At 45.9% G+C, this 26,810-nt stretch overlaps 1 protein-coding gene across 3 annotated transcripts in view; it reads left to right on the top strand.

Annotated features, from left to right (window-relative positions):
• ARB2A (ARB2 cotranscriptional regulator A) overlaps nucleotides 1-23,681 on the top strand; it is a 253,767-nt gene extending 230,086 nt beyond the window's left edge. For 2 of the 3 annotated variants that reach the window (XM_082783042.1, XM_082783043.1), the window contains exon 11: nucleotides 22,308-23,680. In XM_082783042.1, coding sequence (XP_082639168.1) covers nucleotides 22,308-22,450 — 143 coding nt within the window. In that variant the 3' untranslated portion in view covers nucleotides 22,451-23,680. Of the gene's footprint in view, nucleotides 1-22,307 lie in introns of all 3 variants that reach the window. The other variant, XM_082783044.1, reaches the window with a different exon arrangement.
• The last annotated feature ends 3,129 nt before the right edge of the window (nucleotides 23,682-26,810 follow it).

Here is a 26,810-nt window from a genome sequence, read left to right as displayed (position 1 = left end):
CAGATATATAGGCATAGCACTCATAGAATTATTTTTTTTTTCAAAGGCAGAATCAATTTCTGAAATCATATTTTTACTCCCATGTATCTTGGGAAGCACGGATGCATAGCATAAGCATTCTCAGCAATAAGAGTGTTTTCAGGAAGGTTAAACAAAGATAGGATGGATGTAACCCCAATAAAAAGGTGTAATTGTAGAGAATAAGGGATTTACCTAGTGTATAAAGGAGGAAGACATCTTGCTTTTATTTTATATTTTGGTTTCGGGTTTTTAGAAGGCAAAGTCATCTCTTCAGCCAAACTGCTCTTGTTTCATCTTGTTGCTTGTTTGCTTTAAAAGGCTGTACATTGTTGTTTGTGTTGTGCTCTTGTGGCAGCAAGCTGGGTGGGGCAGAGCCAGGTCCAGTAGGGCATCCACAAGAGGCAGGAGTGGGGACAGGAGAGCGCTGGATGGGGTTTGCAGTGGCTTCACCTGCAGAAATACTTCCAGTGCGTGCAATGAAGCAGTGCTGGTCCCCACTTCGCCTCCTGCTCCAGGTAGGAGAGCACGGGCCCTGCTTAGGCATAGCCGAAACTCCTCTGAGCAGCGATGTTTGGTGGAAACCAAGCACTGCACTGCCTCTACAGTAGACCTTCACATTGTAAAGTGTTTGGCTATTCACCATTGAGAATGATGTCATTAGAGCATTTTGTCAGGGCTGGCCAATGCATGCCCCTGGCCAGTCACTCGTAAGCATGCCAGTGTCAGTGGTGGCTGCGAGAGGCAGCACATGCAAGCGGAGCCAAGACCTGAAGTAACCACAAGGCTTGTGCCTCATCAAAATGCATCTTGAATTCCATACGGCTGCCTGCTAAGGTATCTTGTACCATCTCCTATCAGCAGTGTATCTCCGCGCTGTGTGACATGGTCTGCTTTGAGCAGCTCCCCTCTCGGCACTCCTCTGCTCTCCATTGCTGCTGCCCGCGCCAGGCATCCCGCCAAGCATTCCGCTGCCCGCCACTGCTGACCGTGATTCCTGGGCAGACAATCTCCGACCCGGCCACTTCTCCCCACCACAGCAGAGAAAAGGGACATCTCTGGTGCCTGCTCGGCAGAGAAGGCTTATTCATGTGTAAATTGCTGGTTGCCCTTTATTTGCGGGGTCCGGGGAGAGTACAAACACAGATAAAAGGCTCGGGAGGTCAGGGCTGGGTACGTGATGGTTTCTCCTGTGGCTGTGATGGCAGGGCTGGAGTTGTTGTCAAAGATGATCAGACAGACTCCGACGCCTTATTTACCCACAGTTTAGCACGTAAAAATACATCCCAGCCAAGCAGGAGGCTTTTGCAGCATTGCAGGCCATCAGCACCATCAGCCTCCAGCACCAGGATTTCTGAACACCCTTGTCAGTGTCTCTGAGAGCAGTACCCATGTCTACATACCAGAATGCTTCTCTTTAAGCACCGTGCAGTGAGCATCCCCTGCCCTGGCAGGGCAGGCACTATCTGAGCACAGGCACGGTGCTGCTGAGCTCTGGCATCAGGGACGGGGGCACCAGCTGTGTGCCAAAACCCTTGTGGAACTCAGTTTTGCATCCCCGTAGTTCCCTATTAAACAGCTCTCTGAGTCTTCCAGCACCCTGTGTTGTGTCTCATTTAATAACATAGTTATAATATATTTGTCTACTTTACAACTGTATTTGTATTGGCGTGTGAAGTGTGCAGCAGCTGGGAGCTGTGTGGGGGTGGCAGAAAGTTATTTGATCTACAAAATCAGTTACCTGTCACTCAGTTGCCTTTCACTGAAACATAATAAAGAATCATTATGGGCCTATTAGCAGCGCTGATGTAAATGCATTTTACATGCCATTTTGAGATCAACAGTTACCCACACTAAAGTAAAGTTGTTAAGCACAACCTTCTTTGTTCCAGGCAGCAAATCATAAATCAGGCAGAATATTATTGAGCTTATGAAATGTAAATCCAGGACCCTCCCAAGGGTCCGATCTGTCGGGTCAGCTTCAGCATTGGCACTGAGGGCTGTCCTTCCCCAGAACAACCACGAGGCAACCTCGGCTCTGCTAGCATACCGCCACCTACTTCATATGCACACGGATGTGTTATGAATGCTTTTTAAGAGGCTTTTGTGGGGAAGAAAAAAGCAAGCCTTTTAATATATTTTAAAAACATGAAATTAAATGGCTCAGACTGGATTAGGAGAGTGAGGGTATAACTTGTTGCACACCAGTTTTATACCTCCCGTGAGAATTCTCTTCTTTTTCATTGTTATTAACGATATCACATTTTTGTGTATAATATTGATGCTATTGAAATCACTTAACAGCTTTATTTGCCAGAGAGAACCTGTCTAAAAAAAGAAAGTTGTTAATGCTAATATTTTGAAATTCACCTCACATCCCTTGTTACTCTTTTAGTTATTTAAATTCCATTTTGAAAATTCCCACACTGTCTCAGAACCTGTTTCCTCTCGATCTCACCGCTGCAGCTTGAAACACCTCTCCTCGAAGCCACCTGTAAATGCACTTTTTGCTTCTTTTAGTAGATTAGCCAGGCCCCGAGTGCCCCACACCAGGGATGGGAAGAAAATATGGAACGCGGGGTAAAGTCAGTTCTTCAGAGGTCTGTTTTACCTACCCCTTAAAGTGGTGGGCAGGAATTTATGGCCCCGCAGTGAGCAGCCAGTTGGACAGCAGAGGGGTTCTAACAAGCTTCTTCCAGACCCTGTCTGGTGGTGCCAACAATTATCAGCCTCGATTTAAATGGACTAAAGGTGGGTAAAGGCTGCGTTGTTAGCCATGAGCCTACCTGGCCATACAGCATCCTTACCTAGAGCATCTTGTTGCAGCCTTGTCAGCATTAAAACACGTTTTCTGAAAGGTGTGCTGGTAACCCAGTCTCCAAAACACTCCAGAGAGTTAGTACTTGTTTTTATTTTTATTTTTTTTCCTAGTAATATCAACCTGTGTGTACAGTAACAGAAGTGAAATATTTGGCAGTTCTATGTGTATACAAATATGCTTCATGTATATAAGTACGGAGCACAGTACACAAATATACCATTTACTTAATATAAGCAACAACATTCCGTGGCAATTTTCCTAAGAATATATTTTATACATCTGTGAAGATATATATATGATATAATTATATGACAAATAAAAATATTTGAAGGTAGTGAACAGATTTGTTTATATGCATAGTCATTTACTTACCAGGGTAGCTGATCTCAAATGCAGAACTCTTATTTACGTTGTGCCATAAACATACATTTATATACATACAAAACTATACATAACAACCGGGAGCGAATTATCAGTGCTAAAAATAAATCTTTAATTCGGGAAGCTTTGCCTGTGGCATACATGAGTACTCTGTGTTAATTTGTGGTGCAGACTGGATGAATACTGCAGTGCAATTAACCAGGTATCTGACTTTTTTGAGAGCGATCCTGTGTTGTCTTTATTTTCAAGACAAAGTTAAGTCACCTCTGACATGAAGTTACAAGAGGGCAGATTTTCAGGTGGTTTTAGCACACATTTGTGCATGAAAAATGTACATACTTCTCCATTCCTAGTTTGTGTTCACAGGCATTGTGATTTATGAGCACATATAAGTAAATATGCTACAAATTATGTATGCACTTAAACTGCATGGCATTTTAAGATTTGCATGCTATTTGCATGACATTTAAAATCTGATCCCACTGGAGCAGGCCCTGCTACCCAATGGGGAGAAATGAGCAAGAGAGGTCACAGAGCCAAAATGGCTTTTGGTAACCTTCTCCATTAAGTATGGGTCCATTGCAAAGAGGGAAAATAACTGTACACATTCATATCTTCAGCTACATACCATTAATGATTAGTGAACACTTATTCTGTGGTTTTATATCTGAATTATTACTTTGAAAAGCAGCATTTTACATGTTGCTCTCTGGACTACTTAATGCCACAAAGAAAGTTTTGTTATTTACTATTATTTTGTGAAGGCACAAAAGAAGCAACAAAACTAATGTATTGTCATAAACAGCGTAACAGTAATTCTTACAGCTGTGCATCTCACTGCTTTCTGGATTACTTTGCAAATAATAAATCAAATTCCTCCTCAAGGTGACATGTCAGTAATTTCAAATTTGATTAGCTGTATATGAAGGATGTTGATACATTCCTACATGAGCTAATCTTTGATAGCTCAGCAGACTGACAACCTTAGCACTTCCAGTGCTCCTCCATGACGGTGTGGCACACTGAAATAACCCTAAGCTACTTAAACCTATAAAACCACAGGGAGCCTGGTTGGGGTGTGGCTCAGCCAGCTTGGCTTTGGCCTGTTGCTCCGAAGAGGATCTGGGGCATGGAGTTCAAGAATCTCAGTGGTTTGGTTTCTGATGTAGTGAACAAAAATGGATGGGACCAAAAGGGTCTGGTTCCTTGCCCCACCCTTCCACACTTCCAGGTGGTGGGGGTGAGCCCTGAGTGCGGGTCCGCACAGGATCGAGCACAGACGACCTTCCGCTACTGAATTAGAGGCTGGCTCGGCTGCTGCATCACAAAAATCCAGTGCCACAAGGGACTCAGTGCTGGTGGAAAGGTGTCCAGGCACAAAACATGAGGTTTAGGTACCATCACCCTAGGTGGGTCATTTTGCTCCTGATGGAGCTTCATGGAAGTGCCAGATTTTCAACGGACCATAGTCAAAACTTGTTACAAGTCCACAGCTCAAGCATTATTTTTTGCAAAAGTGACAGAGAAGAACGGGTTTATATTGCCACTTGTGTAATGATTTGTCTTTATTTTCTTTGAAGGGACTATAGGGGAGCTCTTTGGATTGCAAAGCTGGCAATTTTATTAAATGAAATAATTTTCCAGTATTTATTTTTAAAGAGGGAAGAGCCTAATTCTTTTAGGCTTGTTTTTTATTCCCACTTCAGATTTTTCACACTTCATTCACACGCTTTATCCACATTAAGTAAAAACACATCTTATTTCAGCATTTGTATCGTGAGCCCTTTAAAGAAAACGTACTGTGCTGCCTGTTACCAGAGAAGCCTGTCAAGCAGTCTGCTGTACTTAATGACATTACTTCAAATTTAAGGCAAGATATTTTAAGAGGAAAGAAAATGCAAAACCGAAGAACGCCAGTAACACCCAATGACTGTTGCTTAACAAACTAATTTCTGCCTTGTGTAGATTTGGCTTTCTGCAGTGTGTTAGCTGCTCGGTTTTTAGCTTTAGCAGGTTAAATAAATGGAACATAGCTGTTTATGAGAGAAATGCCTATGCTAGTGCCCAATTTGCATTCAAGACTGCATACAAAGGGAGTAGAAGAGTTCTCATCCTGAAAAGATGATGATCATTTGCAAAGTTTTTACCAAATACTTGATGGCCTGTTGCATACCAGGGCACTGTCAGATGGGGTATATATGTGTGCCTGTGGAAGGTAAAAAGATGTCATTTTCCTTTCTTCATGTCTCCAGGCCCCAGTATGTTCATGTGCATTGAAATGTAACAGCTACAGGTAGATGCATAGGATAAAAGACTCACCTGGAATAAAAGATGGTGCTTTGACATTATGACAGCTTGGAACAGCAAATAATTAGGAGTTTGGGGTTAGCAGATTTTGTACTGCACAGAGCAAACGTGGTGTCCCAAGGTAGTGAGCAAGAACTGCTCCTAAGAGTAAGCGCAACAACATCAGTCGTTGCCACACCTGGGAGGTACGTTGTGATATAGCAGCAGTAAACAAAGAAATGAACCGTAGTTGGTAATATTTAAAAGATACTGGCCATAAAGCATAGATAAAAGTGTGCAAAGTGTGTTGTGTTATCTGAATGATAATATGATGCACAAACAGTGCAGTTGTCATAAATATGCTACTGAACATGAATGCTTATAGAGGTGATGGCGTTCTTGGGCAGGTTAGTGCCCTTAAACTATGCCTAGCTTATTACAGATTTTGAGAGAGTGTTATGTGCCTGCTTTTGAAACTGAGCCTGTTAGGGCTTGGCAGGGCTTAGCAGATTTTCTGTATTTGAGAATGATCAATTACATTGTTGTTTGGGGGTAATTGATTCTGTGCCTGTGGCTATGTCACCCTTCCTTCATGTCTCATTTGAAGAGTGCCATGATGTTAGCACAGAAAGGTACATGCTAACAGCTGGAGCAAGAAAAACAAACTGTGTATGGTTGGCACCCCAAAATACATGTCACAGCATCACACATCATAGCAAGTACAAGTTTAGATGCATGGATTCTTTCCGATACGTTTATCATTAAAACTGTCAGTGCTGTGTTCATGGTGCCCTGTATGAGTCTTCATACTGTTTTTTTCATTTATTCCTTTTTTTTTTTTTTTTTTTTTTTTTTAACTGTTCTGTTATCCAAACCCCAGATAGGTAACTGTTAGCTAAAGCTATGGTAGCGAATTTTGGGATGAGTCTAGAGGTGCATGTGATGTGACTGCAGCGTAATACTGCTTTTAGTGACTGGCCATTCTCAGCTCCAACGACGTATGAAATGCTCGAAGTTTTAATGGGCTAACATTATCCAGAGTCCTCCACAGTGACAGACTATTGCCCAATCAGTTCATGCTAGAGTGAGCAATGACAATGTACAAACATTTTGTATTTTATACTTTAGTGCTCCTACATATGTTGTGTCCTGCGAGTGCAATTTGTCCCCTGCAGCGAGCACAGCTCTTCAGCGCTTTCCGTGCGCCACTGGATTGGCAGAGTCACAGCTCATGCATCCTCAGATGAAGCCAACCTGTGATGTCCATCTGGATTGCTGTACACAGCCTGTCCCAGGTGTTGGTCAGCTCCTCTGAGCCCCTACCTTACGGGCCAGTGCTTTGGGAACTTCTGGTGGGCTGCCTCAGGAAAAACTCACCACAGATGAGTTATTTGGGCTTGATTTTTATTTGAGCTTTATTTTGAGCGTAAATTATTATTTCCGTGTTATCCTTGTTCTTTACAGCAATCACAACAGCGCTGTGCAACCATAGTGGTCATGCCCCCATACAGACATGGTGTGCTCTCAGGTGGAAACAACAGTTACCTTCAGCTGGGTTAAGATAAAAATACGACTGGTAGTTCAGTAAATATGAGTGGCCATTAGAGGTGACACATATCTGAGAAGATACTCACCTGGAAACCTTGGGCCTAAGAAACCAGATGAGCCAGGCCTTTCCTGGAAGGATCAGGAACGTCCTGACTGTGAATGGTTCAGTGGCACAGGATCTGCTTCTGTGGTGAGACTCCTGTCTGCAGGTGCTTCAAAACCCTCCCTGGGACTTGGGAAATCATGCAAGTTTTACTCCCCTAGTGAGATTAGTTCCCTGCTGTTGTTCTTTAAAATAGACATTGTTTTTTACTTTAAATATCTGTTTTTAAACCCAACACTTAATTCCATTCATTATCCATAGAATGGCAAATAAAGTGCCACATTTCTTGAGTTTCCCAAGCTGTATTACATTCTCCTTTGTTTCCTCGTTGCGCTTCATTATAAATGAAATTATTTCAAGTTCTGCTGAAAAACCCCAGTCTGTTTTGACCCAAGCAATGAGTCAGTGGAGGAGCCTGGTAGAGAAAGGCACAAGAGATCCTCAAGGGCAGCACAGTGTAGATGGAAGTTGTATCAGAGCAGTGCCAATAATCATGTTCCACCAGGGGCCAAGTCTCCAGTCACCAGAAGCAGTTCCCAATCTCTGCATGGTGTGATCACAAACTGTTTCCCTTGCTGCTTGCTTGGCAGCCTTCTCACCATGCATCTCCTCCTTCCCACTGGCAGCAGTAGTCACCATGGTCCTGTCCCTGAGCCACTTGGGTATTGACTAAGCTGATTGTCTAACTTTTCCCTTCAGTCTCCACTTCAAATATTCTCTTAATGTGCTTCTTCTGTGTGCAATTCACTTTCTTTAACCTCATCAAGAAGAGAAATTTTGTCGTGTGAGGCTCTGTTGATGCAGGCCAGGTGTGGAGCTGGAAATCATAGATCCAGGCGCCTGTACTAGTGAAGCCAGGCAAAGCAGCTGATATCACTAGAGTTGTTAATTGTCGCCTTCTCCATGAACCAAAGCTAAGGCAGAAGGAAGCACCGACCCAGCTGGTCTGTTCTGGTGGTGCTGGGAGGGGATGGGTCCTCCAACGAGATGGAAAAACCTGCACCCCTGTGGCCTGCTGCATCTGCTCCCCTCCTCGTTACCCTCCTGCCACCGGTGCTGCCCCTGCAACACCGCCCCGGTCCCTGTCCCCACTCCCCAGCCTCTCTGCAGCCAGTTCCCTGCCCTGGGCTGCCCTCCTTCCAGCTGCAGGGCCACCTCCCTCCTGCAGCCTTCTTGCACAGCCAGCTCTGCTCTCAGTCTGCCCCCAGGACTAGCTCTCCCCTCTCTTTTGTGGCATTAAGTGGCTTTTTCTTTTCCCTTCTTCCCTTGTTTCGCCTGCATTTGGAGCGCAGGATGGAGTGAGGCCACGCTCGGTTCCTGTGCCTGATGCCACAGTGCCCACAGGGCCTGGCAGCAGGCACTGCAGGAGCAGCCCAGCTCGGCCCCGCCGGCCTGGGCTGCAGCTCGCCCCTCGCAAGCAGCATCTTCAGAGCAGCTGTGGGCCAGTTTTGGGTGCCAGCTTCTGGGGACTCTTCACTGAGCCTATGCAAATGAGACTTTTCAAAGGCTTGTGACGAGGCAGAAAGCTGGGTGGTTTTTCATGGGACCTGCAAAAGGACAACAGGGACCATACCTTCCAAATTGCAGACTATTGCTGTGAAGAATAGAGACGCAGGAGCTGCTCAGTGAATTTCTTGTAAGGCTTTCTTTTCTTTTCTCTTTCTTTTTTTTTCTTTTTCTTTTTTCCCCAACAGGGGCAAAACATGTTTTTCCTCAATCTTATTTCCTGAAGTGACTAAATCCTTTTAGTTGAAACATAAAAAAAAATAATAATAATCAGCCTGAGGCAGAAACAGAGCATGGGAATTTTCATCCCAAATACTTAGCTTGGCAAAATTTATAAGCAACTGAAGACAAGCTCTTATAATGGAAACTATGGAGATCCCTAACTACAAAGGATCTACTTGCTTAACACACAAAAGTCAGATAGGAATATCTCCATGACCCATTTGGGATACTAAACCCAATTAAAAAGTATCTGCTTTTCATATTTCAGAAAGCCACATTAAGCAATGGGTGTCCTAAGGAAGCATTTGGTTTTAGCACTTCCCAGCCCGTACCAAAGCAGTTGCATCTATTTGATTTGCTAAGCTTGTCTGCCACAGATTTATTTGATTCTTTTTTTTTTTTTTTTTTTTTTTCTGAACCATTTCTGTTGTGAAACTTAATTTATGTACCAGCGTGTACATCAGAAGTCCAGCTCAGCCAGTGCTGTGCAAGGGCAGCAGCATGGTCCCCTCAAGGTGCTTCCCTATTAAAGGAAACACAGAAAATATGGAAATTATCACAGTTGAGGTGGTTGTTACTCGGATCAGTGACAGAAACCCTGGGCCATGGGGCAGATGCCATCATGGTCCTGCCCCAGCGGGGGCATTTTGGCACATGCCAGGAATGCGGTGCAATGGTGCATGGGGGCTCCTTGCATGGAGGAGAGTCACTCTTCTCCCCCAGACCCGAGCAGGACCCCTGTGCACAGAGCAAAGCCTGGGGCAGTGTTTTCTGAGCAGGGACTGGTTTTCCTGGCTTCACAAAGGAGCGATCCATATGGGAGCAAGCCCTGCACGTCCCCTTCCTTTCCCAGCTCGGAGGCAACCCCGTAGGCCTTCAGTGGAAAATCCACTGGGGGCATCTGGAGATGTGGAGGATTTGCACTGCAAGGCTCGGTGAGGTTCCTGCGGGGAGGAGCAGTCACGTAGTGCAGCTACAGAGGCACAAAATGTGAAGCATTCATGTCGTTTTGGTACTGGCTCTGAAAAGCGTGTCAAAACAGATGGGTATGTTGTTGACGGAAAGCGCGTTGCTTTTTAGTCAGTCATAGATTCCCTCTTTTTGCAAAAGACTGAAAAAAATATTTTCTTAATTTAATATAGCAATATATCGTGGTTATTACATTTCATTTATCCCTAGACTAATGGGGAATGCGCTATATATATTCCAGCCACGGCGCAAGTTTTCCTTAAGTGCTTATATATGAGCTCCCCTCCAACTTCCCTCTACAGGAGATTTAGTTTTCATATTAACTCCTTGCAGGATCTTTTATGAGCAGTGACTGTCAAACTGTGCTTGTCTGTGCATTTGTGCATGCTGATATTGTTCTCATTTAGACAAACTTCAGCTCCCACCTCAATCTTGTTTTTCCCCATGTCGTTTTTTCCCTAATATATCAACAGTTGTTTTAGGCTTGTTTTGAAAAAACAGCCTACAGTGTTTTAGACAAACCAAGCCAAATTGGAGCAATAAGTATTAAAAGATATGCACAGGGCACAAACAAAAGAATTCCCCAAATGTATTTTAGTGATTTTCTTCCTGCTTTTTTAATATAATATTTGTGGGCCAACTGTGGCAATAACTGATAATTTTAATGCAAGATGACATAATTCCAGTTCAGCAATTCTTCAGAGAGAAATTACCCTGACAACTTCTTTCCATTCTGTCTTAATTTTATAAAAAAAAATAAAAAAATTTAAAAAAAAAGAGATCCTCAATGTAAGGAAAAGAAAACAATTTGAAACAAGTTTTGAAACTCATTTAAATATTTCATCTCTCTTCCACTTCCAAATATACTTTCCTGGCAGGTTCTTGCTTTTTCATTTCCAGTTCTTGAGGTTTACCATCTTTCTCACTGAGAGAGACTAAACTCAAGTTTTCTTCAGCACCCACTGAACTCTTGGCAGAAGATCCCTACCATGACATGAAGGATCTTGCTTGCTTTTTCTGTGAGCCTGACTTAGGAGCACCAGTTCTGTCATAAGACTCCACATCAGAAGGTCAATTGTTAGGTCAGGACAGTATTTCAAAATGAGAATTTGCATTTGGAAATGCACCAGGGTCATTAAGCTTTGCTATTTTCTCTCTCTCTTTTTTTTTTTTTTTCCCTCTCTCTGTCTGGTAGGGAAAACAAACATTGTTCCTTCAGAATGGAGGTGACTATGTCAGCTAGAAGATAGCTTTGGAGCTTGGTGGCATTTATATATATATATATGAATGGCAGTAGCAAATCAGTCCTCATTTTGGAATAAATATGGTCTCCCAAAGGGAGCTTATTTAAGTGTTGAAGTGGCTACAACCTTTTCAGCTCTTCGATTGGATGATGAATACCGTGTTAGCAGAAAGATGTGTTTTGGGGGCTGCTTTCAGGCCCGTTGTGCTTCTCCCAAGGTTGTAAGGCAGGACATGACCTGCAGTTCCTCCAGGAGAAATCCACATCTGTCCTTCCCCATGCTGGTCCCTGGGTCCTGATGAGCTCACTCCAGCCACAGAAAAGCCAGAAAAAGACAGAGCAAGAGTCTTCCATTTTTAAAGGGTTTATTTTTTTGTCTTTTTTTTCCTCCTTCCACCACAAACTTGACCTTTCCACGTTCATCCCAGGCTCTGTTGCTGGTGGCAGACCAACCTTCCATGCATGTGCCCACCTAAGAAAAGGGGATTTCAGGCAGGGCATTGGTGGAGGTCATCCCCCCTCTGTCACAGTATGTGTTCTCATCTCATCTCAGGTACAGTCACCAACGTCTCCCCTCCCTCCCTGATGCCCTATGCTTTGCTGTGCTCTTGGTGCAGCTCCGTGGTCATTAATCTTGAATGTTCCCTCTGATGACGTCTCCAAGGTTAAGTCATGGGAAGTGCAATGTTACTCAGCTTAGTTAAATCTAGTTTAATTCGCATCTGCAAAGCCTCTGCAAATTAGTGCTTAGTCTTAAATTGCTGGTTTCCACGCTACGGACACTTCAAGTATCAAACACCAGTTCCTGATGTGTTATGAATTAGGGCGTGGAAGCCTGAAGTCCATGAGACACATGCCAGAAAAACTCAAGTTTCTGAGTGTCTCTGAGGCAAATATGCAATTAATTTAGTTTGTGACACTAAACAGCTGAGATGGCACCCGAACAGAGCATTCCTTCCCCTTTGTTTGCGGTTCCAGCCCAGATGCTGCAGGTGGCCATAGTGGTTTTGAGCCACAGTGCTCACCCACTTCACATCAACTTCACGTCAACGGGACTGTGATGGGTGCAGACCTGTATTGATTACTGGGACTTGCAGGAGAGAAAAAATCTTTGCGCTTCAGATTGGTTATAAATTATAAATAGCATCTCCAAAGGCTGTGAGTTACAGAAATAGCATTCCTCGGAGACAGCCGTATGTAAAGCTGCCGTGGGAGAGGTTATTAACTTCATGATTGCAGCACAGCTGTACTTGACCCACAACAATGATCATTGCCCATGAAATCTCGCGGTCTGGGTTCAGTCCCCTGCCTTTCTCAAGAATGTTCGTTCGCAATGACCAGCAAAGGTCATGCTTACATAAGAAGGTTAATGCTGACTGTATCAGTGTGAATTCACTGGTGAAACAGCGCTGTCTTCTTCCCACCGTAGCAATTTTTTCACAGTTTTTCTCCCATAGAGTTTTTTTTTTTTTGTAATTACTTGGTAAAATTCAAATTTTAGCAGAATGAACAGAGAACCTGTCCATGACTCCAAAACTTGAATTTTAAAATCTTTTTTGTTATGCTTTTTTTGCGTTCTGGTAGCCCAGCTCTATTTTCCAGGCATTTTACAAACACAGATGTGTTTCCTTTCCATGAAGTCACTAAAAACTGTACTAAATTTCCCATGAAACCATCATTCTCACATAGAAGACTGACTGCTCATTTGTCATAACATTCAGGGTAGGGCTGTTGTATTGTCGTGGACGTGCCCTCATTTTTCTGTCTCACCACTATCCCTGAGTGGTAGGTGCAGCCTGTGCCCATGTTTTTAAAAAACCTGGCAAAACCATGTCTCAGTCTCTGTTTTCCAGTGAGGTGTTTTCAAGGAGAAGGTCTGATGAGAACAGTTTGAAGGAAAAAAAAAAAAAAAGGAATTAGGAGCCATAGAGACTGGAAAGATGGTCTAGATGGATGGATGAGATCCAGGAGGAATTAAGGGACATCTGGTGGACAAGGGTTTGGGAAGAGCTGTGAGGTGGGCAAGTTTGGGGGGAGGAATTCAGAAGTTCCTCCTGGACAAACAGGTGTCTTGAACAGAATTAAAATGGGGAAGGAGTGAAAAGAAAGTTGGGAAAAAAAGAAGGATTGAAGAGGGCATTCCTCCCTCTGAGGCCTGTGTACGTACTGAGCATTACGGAGGGGCCTCTCTATCTGCCTGAGACCCATGAAAGCATTTGCCCTGTCAAGCCTGAGGTGTTTCTGAGCATATACAGAGGCAGTGCTGTAATAAGGCACAAGCTCTAAGGTCAGGCGCAGAGGTGTCAGTGGAGCTTAGACACCTCGGGGGGCACTGAGCAGCTGAATCAGGATGCTCAGGATCATTTGGGTTTAGGCTGTTAAATTTCACCTCTTGACACAAAGAGCTAAGTCCTTTCTGGCAGCTTGTGGCACCTGGAGCAGGTGTCCGGCAGGAGAGAGGGTGGATGTCCCCATCGCTTGCCCTGTTCCCACCCTCCAGCAGCCACAGACAGCAGGATTATGGATGTGTTTTGCTCAGCTTTCCCTCAGGAGCACCGCCAGTGTCTCAGAGGCAGTGCATCTACATTGATGGGGTTTTCTTCTTCACCAGCACAAACTCAGCCAAAAAAAAAAAAAAGACCAGGAGACCAGGCAGAGACTGGGAGCTGGTGGAGACACCATGGAGGGGTTGCGTTGCATTGTGTTGACTTGGGTTGGATTGGGTTGGGTTGGGTTGGGTTGGGTTGGGTTGGGTTGGGTTGTTTCCTTTCAAAGGCAGGGCTTTTTTACAGTGATGAGTGCTGTGTGAGCACCAGTGGCAGGAAGCACAAGACTGAGTTGCCTCTGAACTTAACTGTAAAAGTACAGTACATAAAATGCTGTTCCTGCACCTGCAAATATAGTCTGGGCTCATGTTGACTGTAATCCTCTGCCTACAAAGATACAACAGGACATTATAATCCAAGCAGAAATTTCAGAAAACAAAAACCCTTTGAAATGCTCCTTATTATGAACATTTTCCACGAGGGGGATGGGGGCAGCAGGAGTTCATTTATGCACTACAGGCTTACGACATTTGAATTCAGATTCTTGCTGAAATCCTAAAAGCACTGGGCATTTGCTGCAGCGCTTCATGGCCCATTTGTTCCTTCAGCACGGGGCCGTTTCTGTCCCTGGAAAGACCTCCTTCACTTCCGTGATTGCCAGTGTTGGCATCCACTCCAGTTCTGGCACGTAAGGGGAGAAAATTATATTCAGCTGTTTTACTTTATAATTGCTTTTTTGCAATTGCAGGTCTGTGCTTATCCTGCTGGTGATTAAGGGCCCTCTTCCATTTTTATTAGGCAGGGTGTCTTTACCGTCACATAATGCAGGATTTTAAAGCACTGCCCTTCCTCGCTGCTCTGGGTGCAAGCGCTGCCATTTCCACAGCATCGCCTTGGCTGCGTGCGTGCCTGGGAGCGCCAAAGCCGTATCGGCTCGTGCTCATGCTGCTGGTACAGCTGTTCCTCGGGTGATTTACATAATTTCATTTGCTTGGTGGGTTTTACAAATCTGCGATGTTCTTCACTGAAGGAAGCTTACATCAGCATTTTCTGAATTATTTCCAATAATTAATTCTCCATCCGGATGTTTGATGGTACAATTACTATTTAGGAGCAAATAATCGTAAAACACCATCACAGAGAGTAGCTATTTTCTAAGCGCCGGTCCTTTCACACACCCGGTCCTGCTCTAATCAATGAAACTCCTTGCGTAAGTAGTGCTCTCCCACGTCAGCAGAGCTTGCCAGCGAGGGGTGTAACTTCACATCTCCGCCCTGTAAGCACCAGAATCACTGAAAAGCTTTGGGATTTTGGAATAAGCTCAGATTTTTAAATCTGCCCTGCAGTATTTCATTTGGCATGAATTAAATGAGCACACAGGTACTGCCGTGATGTGGTGTAAATGTCAAGTGCTGTGCATGCACTAGAGTAGTATTCTAGCCCCAGTCTTGGCTGCTGCCCATCCCCTAAAGCACAGCAATGGTGAGCACAGCCGCAGAAACCCCTGTTGGACTTTCCCTTGGGAAGCACAGGACAAGGAGAGGCCACTGACTGCTGTCACGGTGCGGCTGCATGTTAAGAGCCATCGTGTTTCCCAGGTTTATAACCTGTGGGAGCCTCGAAGCTTAAATATGGGTATTATAGAGGTCTCCAAAGAAGCCAGGTGAATGAGTGTTCTTGGGAAGTGCAGGGTTTTTAAACAGGTAAAAACTTCATTTACTTATAACTTTCCTTTCCCCTGATGGAGAAAATTATGTTTTTCATATACTAACTACTTTGTGCTCTTGGGTACAATTTTATAAAGTTGGGTGTTTTGTTTTGTTTTGTTTTCTAATTTATGATAGAAGAAAAAGAACCTACATCTAAAAAGTTTACACTGATGTGTATTATCAACAGGTTTCAGAGCTATGATGTACCATGCAAATAGAATCAGTGCTACTGGTTGTCTAAATACAGCTGGTAAAATCACAAACTATTAAAAAATAGGGCTGGATGGAAAGAAATTCAAGAACATGTGCAATTTTTCAGGTATACCTGTAATATTCCCAAGAGACTGTTGCCTGACCCATTGCTACTTAATGCAATGAGATCCTGCAGCTTCCATAGGTGCTTTCTCACCACCAAAATACCTTCTGTGATGTAAAGTGAACTCCCCATCTCATATTTGACAGGCAAGGAATATTGATGTTCATATATAAATACAGATAGATGTAGAAATGTCTGTAGATGGTGATGATAGAGATTTGCATGTAAGTGTCCATATAGAAATAGGAATAGGACGAGTTTGCTGCCCAGGACCAGTCCCTTAAAACCACTGGGTTTCTGAAACTCTTCCATCTCTTTAAATGACATTGATCATCCTGCACCTTCAGCTGCTAACCTGTTTGTGATTCCTCCTGTTTGTAACGCAGTAGCTCTCTTTTCCTTTTTATAACGCATGCTCAAAAGAAAATGACTTGACCTGCACTCAGAAGCGAGCGACCTTACAACTTTGGTTTATTTGACCGGTTAGTGCTCAGAGAAGCAAACAAATGACCCATGCTCTTGGGACTGCCCTTAATATTTAATGAACAGTGGTGGAAATGATGGCTGCAGTGGTGTGTTGGCTCCCAGTCTCTTTCTCACTTTGCAAACCTTGCTCTGACTCAGCTTTTGCACGAGTCTTCCCATCAGTTGTGTGCAGGGTGAGAGGAGGCTGTTAAATATTTTGTTACCTTTCCAAACCACTTGCTGCTTCTGATTATGTGCTGTAAATGAGGAAAAAAAAAGGGGGGGGGGAGGGGGTGGTTCAGAGGTAATCATTGTTCTGGGCTGGTGGGATTCTTGCTGCTCCATTTCTGTCATTCTAGTAAAGATATTACAGATAATAAATGTCCAACAAAAGTAAACACTGTTGTCAGTGTCACAGGAGGTAATAGCTAAGCATAACATGCCTTAGTATGTGTAGTCTGTTCTCTGGCATTGCCAAACAGCTTCCCACGATTTTTCTCACACGAACATTCCATCTAAAACAACTTACTGTGGGACTAAGCCCTCTACTTAAGCTGTATTTCATTCCTCCAGCTTTGCCTGGTTCTTCCCTCATGGTTCCTCCAAAGAATTCATTTCCCTACCAAGACACTTCTAGATTATTATCATGTCCATGACTCCACAAACTATTACATCTAAGCCAAACTAAACACACCAAGGTTTTGTTCTTTTGTGCATGTGTGGTTTTATTATTATTATTATTATTATTATTATTATTATTATTATTATTATTATTATTATTATTATTATTATTATTATTACAGAAATCACTGCTTCCATTTCATTAATTGGTTTATGACTTCTCTCTTAATTTTGCTTAAGCTTTTAACACTTCTTCACCACTGAGATGTCCACTGCATATGCAGAAGCTCTTAAGATCATCCTTTCTCGAACCTCTTGAGCTAATGGACTCTTCCCCAATTTTTTGCTGAAGTTCTTGTGCTCTCTGTCAGAAGTGCATAATGATTTTAAACAAACACATTTGTTAAATCTCCTGATAAAACAACTGATGATGCTCTGATCTCCTGATGATGATCTTCTGTTTTGGGGTTTCAGATCTGGAGATTTACTTCAGTAGAGCAAAGTAGTCACAGCAGCCACAGTAATTTCTGCAGAGCACATTTCACTTCCTCTGTGCAGATCCAAGGGACCCTTCTCCAAAAATAGTAAATGCAGAAACTTTATGAATTAAAAATAGTTAAACCTGTCACTCTGGATAACGTCTGATGGAGTCAGGGGTTAAAAAGTTAAGTTCCTGGTTAGAACTCTGGGAAAGGGAAGAACATCTGAAAAGACGGGTGCAGCAGGTAGGATACTGCTTTTCCTGATGCACACATGCAGGTTTGGACAGCATCATTGCATCATTACACCATTACACAATGGCATACATTAAGGATCAAGACTCTGTGTGTGTAGATACCGTGACAAGGAAAGAGAGGCCTTTCCAGCAAGGCCTTGTGAACTGCATTCACCTCCCTAGGCCAGAGGGAACATGGATCATCATCTCTTTGTGCATTTGGCATTGCTCCTCTGTGTTGTGGAAACACAGAAGCCCTGGAGGAGGCCTTGGCAAGGCTTGGTACAGGTGTGGCTCAGTGCCTGGGATGACAGACGTAGCAGCGAGGGTCCTCCCGGTGTGGCTCCCACTGACGCCAGGTGGAAGCTTTTCACTATGCAAGGTGCTTCATGGAGAGCTGTGACGCTGCCTGCTCCATCAGAGGCTAAATCCTGAGGTGCAGAGCACCCTTAATTCATTTCAAAGGCCATGGTGTTGCAGGAGGAGCTGCTTCCTCAGGGGCCGGAGCCAAGGCCAGCATCGCAGCTGGTCTCAGCGGAAAAACTTCCCAAGCAGGAAGGCCTGCGTGGCACCGGGGTCACCCACTCCGTGCTCACACGCAACACGATGCCATCTCGACAGGCACCTATACAAGCTCCTTTTTTTCCCTCTTCCATTTTTCCTGCCCATTTAGGCTCCTGTTATTAACTATTTTTGTTTATATTATTTTTTTTTGTTATTGTTGTTATTGCTGTTGTTATTGTTAGCATTAGTATTGGTGTCAATATTAGTATTAGTGTCAGTATCAGTACCAGTATCAATATTACAATCAGTATTAGTATTAGTAATTATTGGTATCAGTATCAGTATTCATATTTATTAGTGTTAGCATTAGTATTAGTATCAATATTAGTATTAGCATTTATTAGTATCCGTATCAGTATTAGTATATTAGTGTTAACATTTATTAGCAATAGCATTAGCATTAATATTAATAATTTGAATTTGTATTCATATTAGTGTTAGAGTTAGCAGTATCAATATTAGTATGTATCAGTATTAGTATCAATATTAGTGTCAATATTAGTATTATTTCTTCTCTCTTCCTTCTTTTTCTTCATGTCCTCTTCTTTGTATCACCTGCTAATTCATCCAGCTAACTAATAAGTGCTACCATTATTCTCTCAGATCACTAATAACCATGTTTAGAAGACATAAGTCCTAACACCAATCCCTCAGCGACACCACAGCTCTGTTTCCAGCCCTGCACCACACCTATTATTTCTCTTCCAAAGCCCTCTAGCCAGCCCCCAAGAAGCTCAGACAGTCTCAGCCCACCCAGAGGCAAGGGACCAGAAACCTGTGGACACTGTGGTGGTCGCCACGGGCATGGTGGGCATGCAGGAGGCAAGGTGTGCCGCGGTGGTGGCACTATGCTGCAGGTGATGCCCCACATCCCTCCCGCACTTGTGGTGTCTGACTGGGCTGTGCAGGAGGATGTGGTCATGGCCCTGTCTTCTCTGCCTGCTAGATTCCGTGGTTCAGTGAAGTGGGCGAGTTCATTTTTTATCTGTTCTTGTGAAATCTGAGCCCGTTTTGTTCTACAGCTTCTGTTCTCCTCAAGGCACCTGCGGGGTTGTTTTTTTTTTAAATGTCGATCTCTTACTTTAATAATATTCAAAGGTAAATATTATGTGTGGTGATTTCATTTAATCCTTCTTTTCTCAAATTAGCATTGTTTTTCTTCCTCCCCCCGCCCCAGTCCTCTGGTGCCTACCTGATTGTGCATGAGTTCTCAGAAATAATTGCTAGTAGTTCAGCAAGTTCATTAACTGGTTCCCCGAAGACCCTCAGATGCATGTCATCCAGACCCAGTGATTTGTATATTAAATTTTAGCGAGTATTCCCTCACCTGATTTTTTGTATCAACAACTGTATCATCAAGCCTGCGTTATTTCCAGCTGTCAGTATCTCTTTCTTGCCATGTGTAAATTGATTCTGAAGCCCGTTCGCTGCATTAGTCATTGCTCGTTTTCCCTCCTGGTTGCCGGATCCGCCCTCGCCTTGGCGCTGCTCCCCCGCAGTGCCCTGAACTTGACACAACACCGTTTCCCCTGCCTCCTTCCACACCAGCAGCCAGCAGGTCAGTCCTCTCTCAGACCCTTGGCTGCTCCTGCATTTTGTCCAGCAATGCCATACTGGTGCTCCCTCAGCTCCCGTTCCTATGCGGGTCCTCGGGAAGCCCTTGGGCTGCCCCTCCGGGTCTTTGCGGAGTCAGGAGAGGCAGGATCAATGGCTGTGATTCTTCAGCAGCAGCAGCCTTGGCTTGTTTTAGGATGTTCAAGCTGTCTCCCACACTTGGCGGCCATCATATGTCCTTTCATTGCACCGTGCTCCTCAGATTTTTCCGAGAATGAATGTCGTTGCCTAACCGCATCGTGCAGTTTATAATGACAGCCATCGAAATTAGCAGGCACCAAGAGGATATATACCTTAGAGTATCTCAGCTGTAGTACAGCCACCTCGTATTACCCGACTCTCACAAACGGTTCTTTCAATCAAAAAATAGATGGCTTCTCATGCATTTAATTTAGATTTGTCTACTGCTAAATACACGATTGAGATTGCATTCATCAACGATATTTTTTCTCTGGCGAAAGCCTTATGGCCAAATCTGTCATCACCCTGAGGACATAACTCCTCTTCCTTCTGTCTAATTTTCCAAGCCTTCGGTATATAAATCATAAATGCACAGTCTGTGCAGTGTTAAATTTTTAGGGCTCTCCCTTTAGTAGTAGTTGAATGTGAATAAGTAAGGACAAAATTTGACCTTTAAATGACTGTAAAGGGCCAAGGCAGTTACTTGGCAAGCTTTTCTTATTGCAATATTAATCAAGCAAAGAATCATCATAATCCCAGAAACTAAATAGCCATTGTAGTGATTTTATCACCAGGGAAATTGTTCATCTGTCAGTGAGATTGTTACTAGGAAAGGGAAAATAGGAAGTGTTAAAATTGCTTTAGACCGCTGAATCATTGAGTCCCTCTAGATTCAAAGCTTGAATTGTTTTTTGAGAGGGGTGGGTTGAGAGGGGTTGCTACAGGAAAGCTTTAGGTTAATCAGTTTCAGTAACACCAGTGAATGTGAGCCTGATCTCTCTTGAGGGAAGGAGGAGAGTGCATGGGAGAAGGCAAGGCTGAGAAAGGGAAGGGGAGGCTTCTGAAACTTATTGTTTTGCCATTTTTTGTTTCTGGATGGCCCTTTCACAAAGGAGGAATGTTGTTGATGAGAGAGAGGCAGAGTGAAGGAAATGGGGAGAAAGAAAGAAAGAAAGAAAGAAAGAAAGAAAGAAAGAAAGAAAGAAAGAAAGAAAGAAAGAAAGAAAGAAAGAAAGAAAGAAAGAAAGAAAGAAAGAAAGAAAGAAAGAAAGAAAGAAAGAAAGAAAGAAAGAAAGAAAAGGAAGAGAAGAGTGAAGGAACATAATGTGACACAGGAGTGCAAGGAAGCCCAGCAGCAAAGGAGCACCCCTCCATAAAACCCATGCTTGTTCCGTCACCCTGCAAATGGTGGGATGGATTTGGAGGTGGGGAGTGTTTGAGCGAAAGATGCCCCAGGAAATTTGCACTAGGTGTCACAAGCTGTCTCCCTAGGACAAACATGGGAGATGGGGGTGTGGGAATGTGCGTCTGTGTGCAGCGTGCTTTGCCTTTGTAGGCAGGCGTCTCTTTGTGTGGGAAGCAGTCAACTCTCTGCAGAGGGTTTTTTTTTGGGGAAATCATGGGTTGGTTGCCTCTGGGCATGCAGGGGAAGAGAGGCAAATGTCCAGGCCTCCACCGGAGGCCTCCTCACAGAGGCGCCGTGCTGAGGACATGCATCCCGCGAGGATGATGAGGGTCTCATGGGGGCACCACAGCGGCGGCACTGTGCCCAGCATCCCTGGAGGGTGGCATCCCCTCCAGGGCCATCCAGGGCCACCGTGTCCTTCATTGTTGTCACCCCCAGATTGTGATGCTGTCACAAAACTGTTGCTAAGCAACAAATGTGGTTACCGGGTCTGAGCGAATAGCTGAAGGGGAAAGCGAAGTGTTGCACCATTGTAGAGTAACCATAGCAATGACCTACTATTACAGACTAAAGAATTATCATTAACAATGTTAAAGTATCAAACGGAGGCCCAGGATCCAGAGACTTCCCGGCAGCATCCCCGCATAATTGGGTTATCCAGGAAGAGATCCCAACTCTTCCACCACGTTTGGCTCCTCGTCTCCGCAGGAGGGGGGCGTGCATCTTGGTTTCATTTGGGGGCTGCTTTGCTGCCTTTTTTTTTTTTTTTTAATAAAGCAAATGTGAGAGGCATTCAAGGAAATGCTTGCAAAGTAACAGAGGTTCCCTCCAAAACGATGAGGTATGATTGAATTTGTGTGTGGGTAAGTGGAAAGGCTCCTGTTTTCTGCCCGCACATCATGTATGGGTTCATCAAGTATGGGTCTGCCGAGGAAGGCAGTGCTGCTAGGGTCTGGTGTCCCTTCTTGGTCAATACACATGTATTGGGCCAAAACACATGTACTGGGCAAAAAAGAAAAAAGAAAAAAAAAAAAAAAAAATGGGACAAGGTGCTCCAGATCTGAAGAGCAAACGTTTCTTCATGGAGGTAGTGCTGTCACCATGCTGCAGGGTCCTCACCTTCCCAGTCCGCAGGGTCTGCGACTCCCACACAAGCATGGGTGTGGATATGGATGCGGATGTGGATGTGGAAATGGATGTGGATGGTTGCTGTTGCTTCTCTGTGATGCCCCGGGCACAGGGCCAGCCGCGGTGTGCAGCATCCCCCGGTCACTCTGTCCCCTCTGTTCTGCAGGTACGGAGCGCCACGAGCTGACCTCCTGGAAGAGCTTCCCATCCATCTTCAGGTTCTTCAGCGAAGCCCTGGAGGCAAAGAACAGCTCGGTGAAGCCGACCCCGACGCGGCGCTCCAACAGAATAAAATACGAAGAATTGTAAAAGGAGGACGAGGGGGAAACCTCTTCACTGCTTGCTTCCTGCAAGCAGTCTCCCAGCCCCTCATTAGATTGTTTTCTTCCTAGAGCACAGGGTCGTGATGTATACATCTAAATAGCGTTTTGCATTATTTCTAGATGAGTGCAACTGTCAAAGCAATATGGGTTCACTGGTTGTGCTTCCTGTGGGCTGTAACTTGGATTTCGTGCTGCCCATCAGCACGCAGATTAAGGCTGACAGTGGTACTGCACAGTGCAGCGTGGTGCAGCTCTAATTGCCCTGACATAGCCCTGCACCAGGCTGATGCCAGAATTTAACAGCATCGTCGTGGTCCCATTGCCTGCAGGATTTTTGCTGCTTCCTTCTAGTTTGAGACAGAACAAAACACAAATTACTCTTTTCTAAAGAGGGCTCTAACTCAGAAGTGCTAACAAGCCCGTGATTTCGGTAGTGATTTCAGAGTCAGTCGCCTTCTCTTTCTCTGGGACCAAGTGGGATCAACTCTTCAGTCTTTCATTTTCTGCCGGTAGGAGGGTCGAAGAAGTTTGGTCCCGATTTATGGGAAAGCCCCTTTGTTGTAGAGATTTTCTCCTCCTGCCGGATCAATGGCATTATCTGTGGATCTTATCTTCCTTTTGAAAGCTCCACTTAAAAAATGCCTATTCATTAAATGCCTGAATCACACTGTGAAATATGACAGGAAAAAAAAAAAAAAAGAGAGAGACAGACAAAAAAGAAAAAGGGGGCACATTTTCCCGTTTATTTTTAAATGCAAAGATGCTTCCGTTTTAATACACCGGATTTGTAATGACTTGCTGTCCCGTGGTGATCACCGGGGCCTGGGCTCCCTGCTCACACCATCCCCACCCGGGCTGGACCCCCCTTGTCCCCCCTGTGTCCCTCCTGGGTCCTCCTCAGGTCCCCCCCGGTCCCCCCACCACCGCCCTCGGTGCCGGCAACTTTCGGCCGCGCATCCCGAGACGTGCCTGACAGCGTGCCCGGCCTGCGAGCACGCTAATTAAGCTCTTTTCGTTTTGATTATGCGAAATTAGAGTGATCTAATTTTTTTTATTATTATTCACTGGCCGTGCCGGCCTCGCCTCCGATGTGGTTAGCAGCGGGGAGGCAAAAAAGGTGCCCGTAGGTTCGGGACCCCCGCTCGTGGGATGCTCCCCGTGGTTCACCTGGGGGACGGGGATTATTTGGGGGAGGGGGAGGGCGCCGGTACCTCCGGGTGCAGAGACCCTCAGGGGTGCACGGGGCGGACGACTGGCCAGTTTTGAGCCGAAATCCTCCTTTTTGCGGGGTTTACCGTACCGGGAGCCTGAAGCTTGGGGGGGGCGGGGGGAGGTGGGGAGGGGGGCTCGGTGTGCAACAGCCCCCGGCCTTTCCTCCCCGGTCGGAGGACGCATTTGGGGTATCTGTGCTCTTCCCGGGGAGTTTTGACCTGCACCGGGGGAGGCAGCGAGGTGCCAAGCGTCGCGGTGACGGATTTATTTGAAAGTTTTTGGGAAAAAAAAAAAAAAAATCTCTGCTTGTAACAGCCGCCCTTTACTCGGGGCTTTTCCCTCCCGCGCCTTCGCCTCGGGTTGTGCTTCTGTAAGGAACTGCGAAGCGCAGGGGGTCCCCCCGAGGACTCCGTGCCAAAATAAAGATGAGCTTATCCCGCCTCCTGCGTCCCAGCGCCGAGACCCCCCGCAGGTACCGCCGGGGGCTGCTCCCCACAAACACATGAGTTCCCCCACAAAAGTCCCCCGTGGGGTGATGGACCCGGGGGTGCTCCCTCACCCCCAGACCCCCGTGCCATCCTCACTCCCCCACACTCCGCGGGGTGCGCGGCCCTCCCCACCGCCCCGCATTAATCCCGATTAACCCCGGCGTAAAATAACAGCGGTAATAAGACGGGTGGAGCCTGCGGGGAGGTTTCGCGGATGCTCGGCGGAGCTGCGGACCCCCCTGGCCGGGGAGGGACGCCCGGGGGGCGCGAGCAGTGCTGCACGGCCGCGCAAGATGCGCGGGATCTGCGCGGAGGCGCTGCCGGCGTCGATCCGTGCGGAGAGGTAACGGCGAGAGGGGCGGCCGGGGGTCCACGGGTTTTTTCTCCGGATCGATGTCTTTTTGGGGCTAGAGCTCCTCGGGGGCGGGGGGGTCTGAAATCAACCTCGTCGGGACCCAGTGGCGGGGACATGTCGCGACATCCCCGTGATATTGTGACCAGGGTGACACCTGAGAGGGGCGAGGGGTTCGGAGAGCGATCCCCCCGTCGGAGAGCAGCATTTCCTCACCAAGGGGGGGGAAAGAATGGTCCTGGGGGAAAGCAGCCACCGGCCCCATGGGGACCCTCAAACGCAGCAGGGCTATGGAAAAAAATAATAATAATAAATAGGGGGGGAAGCAAAGAAATTGCATTGTGCGCCCATTGCTCCGCGCTGGTTGCAGCCATCGCGGTGTGAATCTCTGGGGCTCAGTCACAAGATGCTGCTTTTCGTGGGAAAGTGTCCCCGAGAAATAACACTAATTGTTTTCTTCTTCTTTCTTTCTTTCTTTCTTTTTTTTTTTTCTTTTTTGTTCTTTTTTCTTTTTTTTTTTTTTTTTTTTTACCCCTCTAGAAATTTCATTCAGAAGTACAAATGGAAAGTGTCACATCCAAAACCGCGTGTAGCCACATATTGCACCGTGCTCGAGTCAGCCAAACCAAAAATAACCTGCCAAGAATGTATGCATCCACCGCACGCTTGGGCAGAGACAAATCTCAGGGAGTCGAGGGATGGGTGCGTGTGTGTGTGTGTGTGTGTGTGCGTGCCTGTGCACGCATTTGTGGGTGTCTGGATCCTGCGGGACGTGTGTGTGTGCGTGTGTGCGCCGCGGTGTGTGCCCGCAGCATCCTGACATGCGCGACAAAGTGTGAAAAATGCACTTCTCGAGAAACTTGGAAGGAGATGTCATTTATCATTGTAACCATCATAATACCACAAATTTTCACTTTTCTGTTCCATTTCGGATTGCATGTGTTTGTGAGTATTTCACTAGATCAGTGACAGCTCTTTATTTGCATAATTATATGCTCTGGTCTGAAGAGAAAACTAACCCCCAAATTTCATGGGTCACCAAACTGCGACAATCAATGTTTTATCACGTATGCTAAGCAAAACCTAAGGAGCTATATGAAGTTTCTTGGGGAGTTTTTGCTCCTCAGAAAATTAAAGATTTTGTGCCTGCTGAATAGATGCAAAATCTTCCCGAGCTCTTTGTAACTCAGCTCCGTTTGAAGGCGAAACCATAGATTAGCGCGTAGATCTGGATTTCAGACCCACTAGCATTACTACTTCAAAGTAGGCTCAAACAAGCAGCTTTGCCGCATCTCTAAATTTCGCCGTGCTCAGCACGGTCCCCTAAATGCTGGTGGCAGGAACAAAAAGTGGCCAAACGTGACGGCGAGGACAGCATCGCCCAGCCCGCGCCGACCGCCGGCTGCAGTTTTGCCCCTCAGAGACGTTTTATTCCCCCTGAAGGGTGTGAAGGCAGAGGCGGAGAAAACCCCGTGCCCTGGCGCAGTTTGCGGGGCTCCAGCAGCACGCAACACCCGCACAAGGTGGCACAAGTCTGGCTCCCGATGGAGCAGGGAGGAGCGGGTTTGGTGGTGGGAGCCCGGGGCGGTGGGGCCGGCCGGGAGCCCCTTCCTGCTTCCTCGCCCGCTGGAAGTGCCGTTGAGTTGATATATATAAAAAATAAATAAATAAGAATAAAATAAGAATGCGAATAAAAGCAGAAGTGAACGTTTTCATTGACACTTGGGGGGACCTCTCAGGCTGGAGGTGAGCTGCGGGTCCCGGTCCACGCCGCCCTGGTTTAACTTTGGGACTTTGCAGGGGGAGCACCTGCGGCTTGCAGCCTTGCCGGGGGTCCCGGATGGTTTTTGGGCAGCAGACCCCGGCCCCAAAAAGCTCACTCGCTGCCAGCACTGCCTCCCGGCCCCGTGCCAGCAGCGCTCAGCCCTCGGTCATTTTTATTATTTTTTTTTTTTTTTAATTCCTGGGGGAGGTTTTTACTATTTTCCCGGGGGAGCTGGGTGGGTTTCCTGGGAACTTTGGGCGAGTTTTGGCTCCCCGGCGGCTCCCACACGCCGGCACCGCCTTCTGCCTTGGCCCGAAGGAGGAGAAACACGAGTGGGAAAGGCGAGCGGTGCCTGCCCGGCCCCCGCTGCCCCCAGGACCCCTCTGCTGGGGTAAGGCAAATGCGAGTATTTCTGGGGGCCAGCTCCGCGGGCTGGTTTGTCCCTGCGGAGACAATAGCAGCAGTAATTTCCCACTAAGTGCGGCGCAGGAGAGAGCTGACCCTTCTCTGGAAAGGCCTGGGTCGCCGT

The sequence above is a fragment of the Aythya marila genome (assembly GCF_965140915.1).
Source record: "Aythya marila genome assembly, chromosome: Z".
In the NCBI taxonomy this organism is placed as follows: Eukaryota; Metazoa; Chordata; class Aves; order Anseriformes; family Anatidae; genus Aythya; species Aythya marila.
Note: the sequence above shows the minus strand (reverse complement) of the source record. Positions and strands in the feature narration are given on the sequence as shown.